The sequence below is a fragment of the Pteronotus mesoamericanus genome, unplaced genomic scaffold, assembly GCF_021234165.1.
Source record: "Pteronotus mesoamericanus isolate MK-2021 breed Mesoamerican mustached bat unplaced genomic scaffold, CSHL_Meso_final contig_116, whole genome shotgun sequence".
NCBI classification, from domain to species: Eukaryota; Metazoa; Chordata; class Mammalia; order Chiroptera; family Mormoopidae; genus Pteronotus; species Pteronotus mesoamericanus.
In genome coordinates this window covers 32,888,856-32,904,943 of record NW_026555027.1, presented here as the reverse complement: position 1 = coordinate 32,904,943, position 16,088 = coordinate 32,888,856, and the positions used below count along the sequence as shown (strand labels likewise).

The 16,088-nt window shown below is 36.8% G+C and overlaps 1 protein-coding gene across 1 annotated transcript in view; it reads right to left on the bottom strand.

Annotated features, from left to right (window-relative positions):
• The window catches only part of PRKCI (protein kinase C iota), a 61,309-nt gene that overhangs the window by 9,056 nt on the left and 36,165 nt on the right, over positions 1 to 16,088 (bottom strand). Inside the window, exons 9-15 of the mRNA XM_054580477.1 lie at positions 11,604 to 11,780; positions 11,074 to 11,171; positions 10,351 to 10,437; positions 8,407 to 8,542; positions 3,362 to 3,449; positions 2,230 to 2,355; positions 848 to 927 (exon numbers count right to left, since the gene is read on the bottom strand). Of these exons, the coding sequence (XP_054436452.1) occupies positions 848 to 927; positions 2,230 to 2,355; positions 3,362 to 3,449; positions 8,407 to 8,542; positions 10,351 to 10,437; positions 11,074 to 11,171; positions 11,604 to 11,780 (792 nt within the window). The remainder of the gene's footprint in view (positions 1 to 847; positions 928 to 2,229; positions 2,356 to 3,361; positions 3,450 to 8,406; positions 8,543 to 10,350; positions 10,438 to 11,073; positions 11,172 to 11,603; positions 11,781 to 16,088) is intronic.

Below are 16,088 nucleotides of genomic sequence, written 5' to 3'. Positions count from 1 at the left end.
CGCATACCAAGCAGTGGCTGAACACGCAACCTAGGTATGTGCCCTGTCTGGGGACTGAACTGGCAACTTCTAGATGTACGGGATGACTTCTGAACCAAATGAGCCTCCCAGCCAGGGCTGAAGCGAGGATCATCTTGTGGAACTGAGCCCTTAAACCTGTGGGGTCTGATGCTAACTCCAGTTGGTAGTGTCAGAAACGAATTGAAATGCAGAATACCCAGTTGGTGTCTTCAGTGTTGGAGAATTAATTATTCCTGTGGAAAAAACCCTACATATTTGGTGTTATAATTATGAGTAAAAACAGCTTAGAATCATAACTTTAGATAGATCCTAACACTCTGTTGCCTAACATCTGCAACAAACAATTGAATGCATTCAGATTTGTGAAGAGCTGAGAAAATTCATTTCTTCTGAATTTTATCTAATCATAGAGTTTTTTTTAACATAAGACTTTGTAGAAAACACTACTGCCCCAAGTGCTCAATAAGAAAAGAGAATCTATGAATATTAATCCAAAGAAAACTGAAAATTAGAGCAGGAAGTATAATTGAGGCTATCCCCAAAGATGCAATTTTTCCCTAATTGAGTACATGGTATATATAATTTACATTAAAAAAATCCATATGTAATATACAGCTGGGGATAAATTATATTGGCAAAGTGGAAAGGACAACTCATCTCAGGATCTAATGTTGTCAAATTACTCTTTGGTGAAAAGACAAATTCCGGATCTAACTGAAAAAATTACATCCTCTAATATTTTGGAACTTTACTTTGTTTGAACATCTATTACCAGTTTCATTTATAGAGAAACAAACCACTAAAGATTTTTATACATGATTTATACCTTGTTGAGAAAATTCTTCAGGACGCTTGCTGCTTTTACAGACAGAGAACGTGGTATGCGAATTTGTTTTTCCAAAATAACTAGAAAGAGAAAATGGCATTATATTTAACTTTTATATGGCTTTAATCTTTAAATTTTTATTATGAGACATTTAAGGCATTTCAGCAGAAAAAAAAAATAAGACACTACATACACGACTGAAGTGTGTTGTGTACTTTCCCAGTGCCATTTCTGTCCTTCCTTCTCAGAAACAGCCTCTAACCTGGACACTGTTTTTAATCATTTACATGCATGCTTTATTCTTTAACTACTTTATTGTCCTGCAGTTCCCTCCTCTGTAAAAGTGGAATAAAAATACCTGCTTCACAGCATTGTTATAAAGTGTAAATGAGTTAGTATCTGGAAAATGTGTGGCACACATTACTACTTAGGATTTGACTGGACACTGCCGAATTATTTTTCAAAGACGTGTCGATTCTCACTGTGCCAGCAGTCTCTAAGAGTCCAGCTGCTCCACACCCTCGCCAGGACTGGTATTACAATACTTTAAAAATTGTGCCAAATGTATGGGGTATGAGAGAGTAGTTCATCGATGTTTTAATAAGCATACCCCCAATCACGAGTGAGGTTGAACATCTTTCCTCCTATTCCATGGCCACTTGGATTTTCTATTGTATGAAATATTTATTCATATCCTGTGATGGCTTTTAATTATTAAATGCAGAATTTTATGGCAGTCTTCACACTTCTTTGGATTGTGCTGGTGGGGTCCCTGTGCTTATCTGCTTATTTCTGTTCTGTTCAATTCTTTGTATTCCCAAATTTTCTTCACCTTTTAATACTTCGTATCTGCTAAGTACTGCTAATTTTTCCCATACTCTTCTTGAACTTCTGTACTCAGCCTCAGGTTTCAGGTTCCTGAAAAGGCTGTCTTCTCTCCTCCAAGTCCTGTTTGCAATATACAATCTGAAGAAAACTAGGTTTTGGAGTATGAGAAGGTAACTGGCAAATGGGACTGAGGACTACAGAGGTAGAAAGGATGTATATAAAAAAAAAATTCAAAGCCTCACATATTAAGGAGCATATTACCCAGATTATTTTCTTCTTTCTTACTCAAAGCAGTGACTTGAGCCATCCTCATTCGTGCTGTAGCAGGGGTGTCCAACCTGCAGCCTAGGATGGCTATGAATGTGGCCCAACACAAAATTGTAAATTTACTTAAAACCTTTTTTTTGCTCATCAGTTTTCGTTAGAGTTTGTGTATTTAACGTGTGGCCCAAGACAATTCTTCTTCTTCCAGTGTGGTCCAGAGATGCCAAAAGGTTGGACACCCCTGTGAGGATGTTACTTCTAGAGAATTTCTGCAAAGTGCTGCAAATTACCTTGGAAGAGATAATCCTCCGTGTTTTGATCAGGGTTATCAGAGCTCCCAACAATGTCAAATGGAGACCTTCCGGCCATCATCTCAAACATTAGTACTCCAAGAGCCCACCAGTCAACACTGAAACCTTCAGAAAAGAAATTTTAAAACAATAAATTATCCAATCTGCATTCTTTAAAGTCAGTAATTTGAGATTCATTTTATTACATAATTAAAAAATAAATACAATGAGAACGTAAACTCTAAATGCATTGTAACTATTATAATAGCCATGGAGGATTACAAGCACATTTCACTTATCAACAAAGGGAGGTACCTGAAAGGTAACTTTAAAAATAAAATATGAAAATTGAAACATTAAGTTTCTTTTCCCAAATAAATCTGTAATGTCAGACTCACAGCCTGAAATTTTGTTTTAAGGATGTAATTAAATTGCACTGGAGAATAACCGTCCCGGGGCTGAAACCTGACTTTCTGCTGATTAAAGGTCCTCGAAGGGCCTTAGAATCAGATGAGGAGCCCTGTCGGAAGCGCCCATCCTCCTCTACATAGGCTGGTATCAGAAGTCCAGAACCAAAGCAGCCAAATGTTTTCTTACGATAAGCATATCCTCTGGTTCCTGATAAGCAGTCAATCTTCCCACCATCTTTCAGGTTCCTCGGGGAACTCTCCCAGGAAACCCGAGCAATCTTCTAGAGGTTCATGACTCTGGAGTCACATGGATAAAGTTTAGATCCCTATTCTGCCACTTTCTACTCAGATGACCTTGGGGAAATTGTTTAAACTTTTTACACGTTAGTTTCCTAATCCGTAAAATGGGAATTAACAGTGCTTACCTTATATGATTGGGAGGATTAAATTAGATAATATATGCAAATTGCTTAGAATAGTACCTAGTACCTTTTAGTGCTTGACACTAATAAAATATTCAAATTTGTACCCCCCAATACTGCCAAAGGCCCACTGTCTCCAATTTCATAGTTTGGGCTTTAATGTAGGTTTTAAGGGGATCAAGAAAGTTTATGTTATTAATAAGATCAGCACTGAAATGCTATAGTGCACTATAATGCAATCTCACCACATTTAACCACCCTTTTAGCACACCGCTAAAATACCACCTATTAATTTATTACCATAATCTTCTCCTCTTAAAATTTCAGGAGCAATGTAATTGGGAGTACCACAGAAAGTGCTGGTTGTATCTCCTGGCCGTAATCCTTCCTTTTATTAAAAAAAGAAAGAAAAAAAGAAACAATGAGACCCAAAATTCTGTTTCAAATTCACCTCTTTTATCTCATCTATATAAGCTCAGCATCTGTAGTGTTATATTAAGCTTAAATAAAATATCACTAGCACAGTTGCCTTTATTATCATGGATTTAAATACCTTAAAGAAAACTTGTCCTCATTGGATGTTGATAAAGAGTCAATTCAAATAAGATAAAAATGGCATTTGGAATAATTTATATTCAAGTAAAAATTTAATAGAAAAATTTAAATTATATCAGACTAAAAGGAATCATATTTTGTGTAGAAAAGAACCACTTTAAATCCCATCTCTTAATACATCCACTGCTGGCATTATGATGTTTCCCTTCTTGTTACTGTTCCTAAGGCATAAGTTTTTTTTGTTTTGTATTTTAATAACTACAGTATGGAGAAAATTAAAACAAAATACACTAATATGTACAAAAAGAGAAACTACACAATAACAAATGGAACAATCACCAAGAAGGTATAACAAATTATGTATGTTCCTAACAACAGTCTCAAAATATAGAGAGTAAAAAGAGACCAAATTATTAGGAGAATTTCACAATACCTGCCAAGGACTGAATGTCTATGTGCCCTCCCAATTCATATGTTGAAGTCCTAAATGTGATAGCAGAGGTGGGGCCTTTGGGAGGTAATTAGGCCCTAAGTTTAAAGCCCCCATAACAGGATTAGTGTTCTTATAAAAAGAAGAAGAGAGCCAGCCCTCCTCCCACCCCTCTTGGGAGGATACAGTAAGAAGATAACCATCTACAAACCACGAGGACAGCCTCAGCCTCGCCCAGTCACCAGATCTGCTGGCACCCTGATCTTGGACTTCCCAGCCTCCAGAATCATGGGAAAACAAATGTTGTTTTTTTTGAAGCCACCGTGTTTTGAAGGAACCCAAACTGATAATACAATCCCCAATCATGACTGGTGATTTCAACACGTTTAAATAAAAAATGGTAAGTCATACAGACAAAGAGTAGTAAGCAGAGAAAGATTTGGACAAAAGCTAGAGCTAAAAAATACATAAATTACATACATATAGAATATGTGTATCTATATTTGTATGTGGAGGAAAAAAGGAGGGAGAGTGTAAAAGAGAGAGACTCCTTGCATGCAAAATAGAGTATATATCCTTTTTAAAGTACACGTGGGGTACTGACCAAATACTAAGTCATAAAAGAAATCCCAATACATTGCAAAGAACCAATATCACTCAGACCATTCACTAGCCACAGGGAAATTAAATAAGAAATCAACAATAAAAGATAGTATAAAAACAAGGTGAATAATATTAAATATACAATTAAGCATCTGCTTCTTTTACTTTATAAGCATGTTATTTCCTATGTAATAACAGACTTCCCATTATTGACTATATAAAATTCAGTTGAACATATGTGCCTATTAATAGAATTTAACAATTTCCCTATGTTAAATTATAATTAAATTCCAAACAAAAAAAGAGGGAGATACATTGAAGAATCAAGCCTTCTTCCTATTCCTGTCCCTGACATATCCCATTCCAGCTCCCTAGAGGCAACCACAGTTATGAGGTTTTTTTTTTTTTTAATGTATTGATTTTAGAGAGGAAGGGTTAGGAGGGCAGGGGAGAGAGAAAGGAAAAAAAACATCAATTTATCAATTTGTTGCTCCATTCATTGTATGCATTCATTGGTTGATTCTTGTATGTGCCCTGACCAGAGACAGAACCCACAACCTTAGTGTTATCAGGACAATGCTCTAACTAATAGAGAGCTACCTGGCCAGGGCCATTATGAGGTTCCTGATGGGTCCCTCCAGAGATATTCTGGACATGGTGTGTGAGTTTTTCTTTAAATTTTAGTCTACTATATATAACACTTCTACAAACATCTGGAAGAAAAATTTAGTAATATGCTGTGACTCCTAGGATTACTTTGCAATTCCTCATAGGAATATACAAGATATTTTACACATGAGGAATAATGACTATGACTTAGGTTGTTTTGTACTATTGACAATGGCTTGACATACAGTTTAATAATAAATGACATACATTTTCAGGGCAAGAGTCAGCAGCAAGGGATGCAGTCTCTTAGTCTGTAACAGAGCTATGCTAAATCATTCACTTGTTTACTGACTACCTAAATGTAGACTCATTAGCCAAATTATCTATAGCATAAGAGAGATGTTATTAAAATTCCCCTGCTGATAAAAAATAGTTAAAGCCACACTAATTCATAAAATGGTCAAAGTTTTCAGTCCATAAAAATCAATTTTCTTGCCCTGACTGGTGTGGCTCAGTGGATTGAGCACCAGCCTGCAAAGCAAAGGGCTGCTGATTCGATTCCCAGCCAGGGCACATGCCTGGTTTGCTGGCCAAGTCCCCAGAAGCACACACTGATGTTTTTCTCCCTGTCTTTCTCTCCTCCCCTCCCCTCTCTCTAAAAATAAGTAAATAAATCTTTTAAAAAATCAATGTTCTTAAAATATTTCAAACATAAGCCTGAAGATATTAATTCATGTTTTCATATATGCCTCAAGTCATCGCTATCCTCAACACTTTATAAAAGCATCTAGTGAGAAAGTGAAGAAATTAAATTAATTAAACCTAGAGGAAGTATTTCTAGAAAAATGATGTAACAGTTTTTTAGTGCTTTAGGTTTCCCAAGGAATTGTTATAAGGAAAAGAAATTCAGGGGTATTTGCCAGAGGCCAGACTTTAGATAAGTTTAAATATTGACTCTAAGTCATAAGACAAGAACATATTTCCCGGGGATTCATTTTGCATAAGCTTTAATATCACAAGGGTGTAAATGTGTTAGTGAGAGAAGAGACAAAGTACTGTTAATAAAGTCTTTGAACAGACGTTCCAATCCTGGTGTCTTTTCCTACTCATAAAACTAAGTAGCTTCTGAAAAAGGAGGAAAGGCAGAAAGAGAGGTAGGCAGGAGAACCAATTTAAAGCCCTACTGAATAAGAATTCTACTGGGTTGAGAATCTCTGGGAAAAATGAGAATGCATAATAAACCATATGATTTTTCATTAAGAGTAACAAAAGATTAAGTAATTTTTCTCTAATAAAAATTCCAGGGAAAACAGGATCCCCAAATTTCTTTAAATGGAAAACACACACTCTCTCTCAAACACACACACACGCACGCACGCGCGCAAAAGCGATAAAGACAGAGATAGAGACAAAACCTTAATTCATTTTTGTGAATTTCACTGTTTAAGTAATACATGCCCATTACAGTAACTTTAAATATGTAAATCAGAATATGTAATGATATGTAGTAGAATGATACCTAAAGGAATACATAATAATACATCCAGAATTAGAAAATTCTATACTTTATAACTTTACTTAATGTTGTATTTAACACTTATGAATTTCTGTAAACGTCTTTTAATATGACTTCATATGCTATGTTTTGTAGTCATTCCATAATTTCCTCAATCATTCTTCTTACCAGTGTCCATTTAGATTATCTGCACTATTTATCATAAAATACAACATAAAATTTTCGTCATAAACTTATCCTCACAGACTGAAATATTTAACCAGGATATCCCAGAGGCAGTATTACTGGATCAAAGAATATGACCATCTTCAAGATTATTGATACGTCCTCCCCAAAGTGCTATAAAAGGTTATAACACATATATACTCACCAATGACATATAAAATACCCATTTCATTAAACTTTTTCTCATATTATAATTTTAAAATCCTGTATCTGGGATGCCAGACAGGGTTCATTATTGCTTTAATCTGTACACTTTATAACAAGTTTAACATCTTTCATATTTTTTGTCCAGCTTTTTCTTTCCTTGATAAATTAATAAATTAAGCCTCCTTTATTATTAACATTTTTCTTTTGAAATGAGGAAAAAAAACAGTGGGAAAGAAATAATATGGAGATCAAAAGGTATGGCAAATCTGAGGGAAGGGTACACAGGGGTTCACCTACTAAATGTCTACTTGTTTACAATAAAAAATTTGCATAATAGAACATTAAAGGAAATAAAAATGTAATATAAGAAAAGGCAAATGTCTGAGTTTTGCACATAAAAGCAAAAATTTTCTAGGTGAAGATTTTCTTTTCTAGAGTTACTGAACACATAAAGTTAAATCTGCAGCACTGCTAACCCATCTTACTTAGCATTTAAATAATTTCCAGGCTCTGGAGGTGCTTCCCTCAGGTGATTATGGGAATGCAATTCAAACATTTATATCCTCGGTGACTTACTGCTGTGTAACAATAGTTCTGTCCCAGCTACTGTAACAAAGAGAGTAGCTCTCGACACATTTTGTGGAAAAAGACTGGACCCTTAAACAAAACACTGTTACAAAAAGAATAAAACACCAAGAAATACGGGATATGTCCTGGGAATAACTAAAATTCTTATTTTGTTCTTTTGTACTTTACATCAGATGTTTACATTTTAAATATTTAAAAAAGTTAGATTTCCTAGGAAAATCTTAAATGAACCATTAAAAGTTACAATTAAATGGCAAAAACTGGAAGGTAATATGCAAGTAGTTGTGTTTAAGTTGAGGGACTGTAATTTTTATTTCCAAATTTTCAATAGTGTCACGATTTTCAAGAAAAAGAAATTAACTCATTATAGCAGATATAACACAGAAAACATGGTAATTTGTAAGTGTTTAGAAAATAAGTATAGGGTGGGCAAAAGTAAGTTTAGAGTTGTGAGTATGTGAAACAGAGTTTATTCTTGTATTAGTATTTATTAATTATTGTATTATCTTCCATAAGAACAACTGTAAACCTACTTTTGCCCCACTCTGTAAAATTGTTTATGTGCTACAATTCCAAAAAGCATCCTAAACAAAGTAGCAATCATGTCCCCACCTTTACCAAAACAACTTTATGAGCAGCTGAAACTTCTCAATAGCGAGAACCTTCCCTCACCTTACACATGCCGTAGTCAGTGAGTTTGATGTGTCCTTCTGAGTCCAGCAATACATTGTCCAGTTTCAAATCTCTATAAATTATCCCTCGTTCATGAAGATAATTTAATGCTAGACTGATTTCTGCAGAGTAAAATCTATAAGAAAACGAAAAATACCTCAGTTGATTCAAGTTTTTAAATTGTAGTTTCTAGAGGAAGGAATGGAAGTCTTACTCATGTCTGCAAATTAAAACATCAAAATCATGTCAAAAGATTTTTTTCCTCCCACTGTTTTTAGGAACAATACCAAACACAAACTGAAGTACCACTTTAACATATCTGAGCCCCAAACACAATGATAAAAGAGCCAGTATAAATTAAACTCATACTTTTCATGAAGTTACTAATTTGAAAGTCTCAAATGGGTTTTTAATTTGGATGCACTCCAAGCAGCCCACACTCCTACAACTGGCGGTAAAGGTGCGTGCACCTGTGTACACGTACATCTTCTACAGTGTTTCCACAGCTTGCATCACTTCTCTAGGGACCAAAGACTTCCCCAAATACTAAGACCCACTGATGGCCTAGAATAGAAAGAATACTGAAAGTTCACTACTCAAACCATAAAATCCATACCAGAATTCCTAGAAAAGCAACTGGAAGGAATTATTCTTATAACAATAACATTCAATATTTTTTTAAAAGAAATTTTAAAGCTGCCACCAAATAATGGGTGATAAACAGAACTTTTGATCTGAATAATGAAAATGAAACACCCAGCCTGGTTTAAGACTGCTTTAATCAATGTTATCAGAGTCTTGTTTGGAGGTACATAATATATATCTTTTAGCTACTTAATTCTATGAACTGGGAACTTGAGGTCTTATTCTGTTCTTAGAAAAGCAAAGATGGTAAAAAATAAAAATTGGAGCTTTAATATAGTGACACCGGACTACTTTCCCTCACATCCCACAGAACAAATACTGGCTATGTTCACAAAATAAAATATTTGTGGCTTTGCTATGAAGGGTGACCATTTGATAAAGCCTAAGTAAACAATAAACATACAGTATATTTTTTAAAATAGTAGCCTGGCCCTGAGGTTAGATTGATATAGTTTATACCTTTTTATGAAATTGAAACATATTGTCTCTTTTTGACAAGGAAAAAAAAAAATCAATGAACTACCAAGACTTTCACTAAATAAGTTATTTAAAAAAATAAAATCTCTAACCTTTGTTACAGACATATACCAACTCATATGCCTCATTTTTCATTAGTTTTGTGAAGTACAAGCGTGAGAGTGACTGCTGATTGTGAGTAAAACCCAAAACATGGCACCGATGAAGTAACCTTCTTATCTAACAAGACCATGATCCTTCCCCTAGTAACTCTTCCAACATAGAAACAATTTACAATCTTACATCAAAGAAAGAGCACTAAATAAATAATACTTACGCTCTTATTCATCAACATGTATGGGATCAGAGGGAAAAAGCCCATAGCAAACCAATTCAGAAATTACAATTACAAGAAGAATAGTCAGAAATATATAATAGCTTAAGAGGAATTGTTTTATTACTCTCAAGTATATATAAATAATAATCTTCTAATGAAAAACTGCCAGAGATCACTTCAAACCTGATTAAAATTGGTAAATTCATCAATTATTTCAGAGGCTGATATCCAAAATAGTTAAAAACAATGGGGTTTAGTAGAAAAAGGTTTCCTTTTAGTACTGTTTATACTTTTTAACTGCTTATAATTATACTATTACACATGTAATATATGTTATATATTATAATGTAAACTAACTTGTAGCTTAGGCTCTACAGGACTTACAAAGAATTAACTAGTATTAAAATAAATGATTCATCTTCTGCTTTCAACCACTAGCACATAAAAAGTCCCACTGCTCCCCCCCAAAAAATCCAACACAGACAAAGAATAATCAAAACACTTACCTGGCATGTTCCTCAGGCAGTTTTCTTTGTCGCTGCATATGAAACATTAGATCTCCTCCGTTTACATACTCTATGACAAAGAACAATCTAAACCACAGGAGAGAACATATGAAACCAAAATCTGAAATAAGACAGTGTAACTCCATTTAACACTTTAGAGACCAGTCACAACATAGAGTATTCTATGATTTACCATTAACAAAAATCACAGGAGTTTGGTGGAAACAAGGGGCAGATGGAGTAGAAAGCTGTTTAATCACAGAAGATACAACCAGCTAAACGGCCCCATGATAATGCTGTAAAATGCTACTTCTATAGTACCACTAGCAATCCAGAGTCTCTCCCTCCCACTCCAATTTTAGCATTTGAGAGGTAAGTCACTTCAACGATCACTTATGGTAAAGAAGTTAGCATTTCTCCCCCTAGGTAGACACTGGGAAACTTTTAAGTCCTAAAACTAAAATCTTAGGGATATTTAAAAGTGGATCTTCACTGCCATATTAGCACTGGCTACGTTTTTAAGCAGGTCATCTCCTCATGCTAATCCAGAGACACATCACTGATTGGAATGTGAGAGGAGGGAAATCATAAGCACAACACTGTCGTGTCTGTCTGCCTGTCTGCCTCATTTCCACTTCAGGAATCAAAGTAAGAAGAGTTCTTATCGTGTAATGTGCCAAAGCATGCAAAGTCAGCGATCACTCCATTATCTTCCGATCTTACCTGCTTTCTGTCTGAAAGCAAGAATGCAGCCCAACAAGGAAAGGATGATTGGACGCCTGCTCAAAAACATGCTTCTCCGTCTGTACCCAATCAATATCCTATTTTAAAATATGAAAGAAATCTTTATCAAACTCAAAAATCATCAAAACTATGATATATTTGTTCAATTCAATTATCACAAATGCAATTTATTAACCAACCAGGCTAAACATCAAAAGAATGGATAATCATGCAACAACAATTTATATATGAAGAGAAAAGCACCATCAGTAAATATTTCAATATTTTGAAATGGTTGAGAAAATTTTCACAAAGCTGAATCAAGTACTTTCCCTTCATCATAACATGGTTTGATTTTTAGTTTTAAAAAATCTAATAATCATCAGATTTCTTTAAATATCTTATATAATCCATTTGAATCATTACCAAAAAAAGTAGACTGAACTAATGTCACGAATGTTGAGGTCTTCTCTCAAATGGTACACTTAAGCCAATTTAACAGTTTAGAACTAATAAAACATTGTGCTTACCTCATCGTCATTGACAAGCTCTTTTTTCACAACTTTCATTGCATAAATACGATCTGTTTTTTTTAATCGCACCAACAGTACTTTGGCATAACTTCCTCTTCCTATTACCCGGAGCAAATCAAAATCCTGAAGACCAAGACTGGATGAAGCTTTGCCACTTTCCCTGGTGTTCATTGCCTGTTGAGAACATTTATATCAAAGAGTTATACCTGGAAGTATTTTACATAGTAATTATATTTCTAACTTCTAGTCATGCCTATGATTTAAAAAATATTTTTTGATGTAAATTCTTAGTAATTTTTTTTTTTACACCATTCCAAACAATGCAATCTAACTACTCAAGAGGTGAGGTGGCTTCACAAGTTGAGGTCAGAGGGATATTGACAGCAATGGAGAGGGAGCTGAAATCTGAGAAATGTTAAAGGATGTCAAAAAGGATTTGGCAAAACTTTGGAGTATAGAGGCAGGCAATGGAGTGCATGAATGAAAACTGACACCCATTTTGCTGACTGGGAGAGTGGAAGTACCACTGATAGAAAACTGCAGTGTGCGCGTAAGATAAGAATGACAGAGTTGTCGAGGCAATGAGCTTGGTTTTTCATTTTGCAGTTAGAAGTTCCAATGGACTTTTTCATTTTGTAGTTAGAAGTTTCAATGAAAAGAGTCTGCTGGAAGTTTGATATATGAAATATGAGCTAATGAAAGGACATATTCAGAAACACTGGGAACTGAAAGCAGAAAACAGGCACAAGGCAGTTCAACTATTAGAAAATCTTTTTTACACAACCCCAAGGCTCCCTTGGCATGACAAAATCACCTTAAAATTCATTCATAAGTAGAAACTTAGGCCTCTGGTAATTTACAGAGAAGACTAAAGATAACATTTTATTAGATAGCTGCAAAATTCTCAGCATACAATCAATAGATGTGTCCATGAAAATTAAGTATATATTTCCTGAAGTAAAAGTATCAAGAAAAACAAGTAGCAAATTTTAAGAAAGAGACAAGTAAGCTCTCTCTCTCCTCTCTCTCTCTCTATATATTGAAAACTGAAAAAAAAAGATCAAAAGAAGGATCATATTAACACATAAAAATTTAAAAATAATCTGATTTGGTAAAAAGAATAACGAGGAGTGGAGAAACATCAGATGAGGGCAGATTAAGAAAGTGGAACATGGTTAGACAATAAAACAATGTGCAGCCTTTGTATGGTTAACTGGAAACTATAAAAGAGAATCAATGGCACAAAAGCACAGTCCCTTCACAGAAAACGTAAGAAGACTGAGTGAAGGGAGAGAAGCCAGAAATCAGGAACAGCACCATCAAAGGGCTGGTTACCAACCCCTGCTAATCCACAACTATGTGCTGCAGAAACAGCCTTCAAAATAAAAGTAAAACAAAAAACTTTTCAAACATAACTACGGAAATCCATCACTTGTCACTTCTCACTAAAGGAAATGCTGAGTTCTTCATGAAGAAAGACGATCTCATATGGGAGGGCAGACATGCAGGAAGGAATGTACAAAAAAAAAAAAAATGTGGCTAAACCTAAATAAGGACTGACCCTTTAAACACACACACACACACACACACACACACACAGAATTTTAAAATAAGACAAATATAGCACCAAAGGCAGAAAGAGAGACTAAATTTGAAGTATTCTAAGGTCTTTGCAAATCATGGGAAGTGGGAAAAGTATAATTAATAATTTTTAGTGAATTTAGGTAAGTTAAGGATGTAAATGCAATCTTTAGAACAATCAGTAATAATAGAACAACAAAAGAATGTCAAACAAACAGCTTCTGGTCACAGTGCCGGAGTAGGTGAGCGCTGCGCTCTCCTCCTCCCATGACATTAAAATTACAACTAAATTATAGAGCAATCTACCTGAAGACCAGTTGAATGGAACTCCAATAACTAAGATAGAAAGAAGAGGCCACATCAAGACCTGTAAGAGGGACAGACATGAAACAGGCTGGTGCCACACCCACACGTGGCAGCTGAGAATCACGAGGGATATCCCGGCAGCAGAGGTCCCTCTAAGGAGTGAGGGCCCCCAGCCCCCACACCACTCCCTCACACAGGAATCCACTGCCTGGGAGGGTTGTCCCGTAGCAGCTGGCTGTGAAGCCCAGCAGAGACTCCGCCCCAGCATGGTGAGAAGAGGGTGGGTAGAAACCTAGGCGTCCTTATAAAAGGCCCAAGCACAGGCTCCCTTGCTTGCAGGCACTCAGATCAGCTCAAAAGGCACCAGAGACAAACAGGGACAGAAGAAGCTGTGTAACTTCAAGGCAAGGGCCGCCACTGAGCCCTCCCCTCACACAGCCTACAGGGGTAGACAAGTGCCAAATCTGAATCCGCATTAACCAGGTAAACACCACTCAGCCAACCCCGGTGACTCCGAGACCCCACCCCACCCAGTTCTGTGGGGATTCCTTCCAGGTCACACAGAAGGCTGCCTGAAACACAGCAGTCCTCTTAAAGGACTCAACTGCTCCCAGGCACTCACACTGAGCTTCCGTGAAGGGCCAGCAGCTCAACAGGAACCACAGTCATATGGAAAGAAACTGAACTGTGTGGCCTTGGGGTGAGGGCTGCAACTACCTGTGTTGCCCCCTCTCCTTACACAGCCTGCAGGGTAGGTGGGCACCAAATCAAATCTGAATTAACCTGGGGAACACTGCTAGCTCCACCCTAGTGACTCCGTGAAACCCCACTCCACCCAGCTCACACACTGCCTTGGCTGTGCTTCACAGGCAACCTCAGCCCCCCGCTGAGAGCTTTCTTAAAAGCTCCCTGTGTCTGCAGGCCCCAGGCAGGTGGTGACTAGTTTTTGCTGAGTGGCCCAGGCCCGGTGCAGGTGGAAGCTAACCGTGGCTTCTGCCATGGCCTCTTTCACAGACCTCTGGGCCCAGCATGCGCAGCTGTCAACCTCAGATGACTTTGTACCTCCTACCAGGAGTCCCTAGGCTGGGCATAGGTAGCAGATGGCCTCCACCCACACTAAAGCCCATCCCAAGAGGCCCCAGAACCAACATGCTGGTGGCCAGCCTAAGACTAAAACAGACCATCACTTGATTAGCTCCACAAATGGCACACATAAAAGAGGGTCTTGGCAGGTACCAGAGTCCCACTGGGGCGGATCTCACTGTGGTTGTGGCCTCGCCTCACAGCTGGTCAGCTGAGGATCAGCCCCATCCATTGACAAACACACAGCAACCAAGGCTCAGTCCACACAAGGGTCACTCCTGGAACACTGGGCTCAAGTGACCAGGGAGACCATTCACTGCGCTCCATAGGACACCTACTACATAAGGCCGCCCTGCCAAGTCTGGGAGACACAGGAGATCTACTTAATACAGAGAAACAAACATAGAGTCAGCCAAAATGAGGAGACAAAGAAACATGTCGCAAATGAAAATACAGGAGAAAACTACAGAAAAAAACTAAATCACATGGATGCATGAAATTGACCAGATACAGAATTCAAATCATTGGTTATAAAAATGTTCAATGAACTTAGGGAAAGAATAAAACTCCGAGAGAACTTCAACAAAGAGGCAGTAAACATAAAAAAGGACACAAACACCATAAAAAAGTCAGAAATGAGGAATTCAATAACTGAAATCAATACTATCATAGAAGGTATCAACAGATTAGATGAAGCAGGGAATCAGGTCAGTGATTTGGAAGACAAAGTAGTGGAAAACACCCAATCAGAGCAACAAAAAGAAAAAAAAGACTTCTTTTAAATGAGGAAAGTTTCAGGGACTTCTTGGACAACATCAGGCATACCACTGTTCGCATCACAGGGGTACCAAAAAGAAGAGAGACAGCAGGGATTGAAAACCTGTTTGGGTCTATGGCCATACCACCCTGAATGCACCTGATCTTGTCTGAAAACCTATTTGATAAAATAATGACAGAAAACTTCTTTAACCAGTGAAGGAAAGAGACGTACAAGTCCAGGAAGCACAGAGGGTCCCCAACAAGATGAACCCAAAGAGGCCCACACCAAGACACATCATAATTAAAATGCCAAAGGTTGAAAACAAAGACAAACTCTTAAGAGCAGCAAGAGAAAAGCAGTTAGTTACCTACAAGGAAGGTCTCATAATACTGTCAGCAGATTTCTCAACAAAAAGCTTTATAGGCCAGAAGGGGTTGGCAAGAAATATTCAAAGTGATGAAGAGCAACGGCCTACAGTCAAAGTTACCCAGCAAAGTTACCATTTAAAATTGAAGGAAAGATGAAGAGCTTCCCAGACAAGGAAAAGTTAAAGGAATTCATCACTACCAAACCAGTATTTCTAGAAATGTTAAAGGGATTTCTTTAACAAGAAGAAAAGAAAAAACATAAACATGAATAACAAAATCTCAGTAACTATATACCTATTAATATCACTTTAAATGTAAACAGATTAAGAGTTCCAAAGGGTGGGTGAACGGATCAGAAAACAAAACCCTCACATACACTGTCTA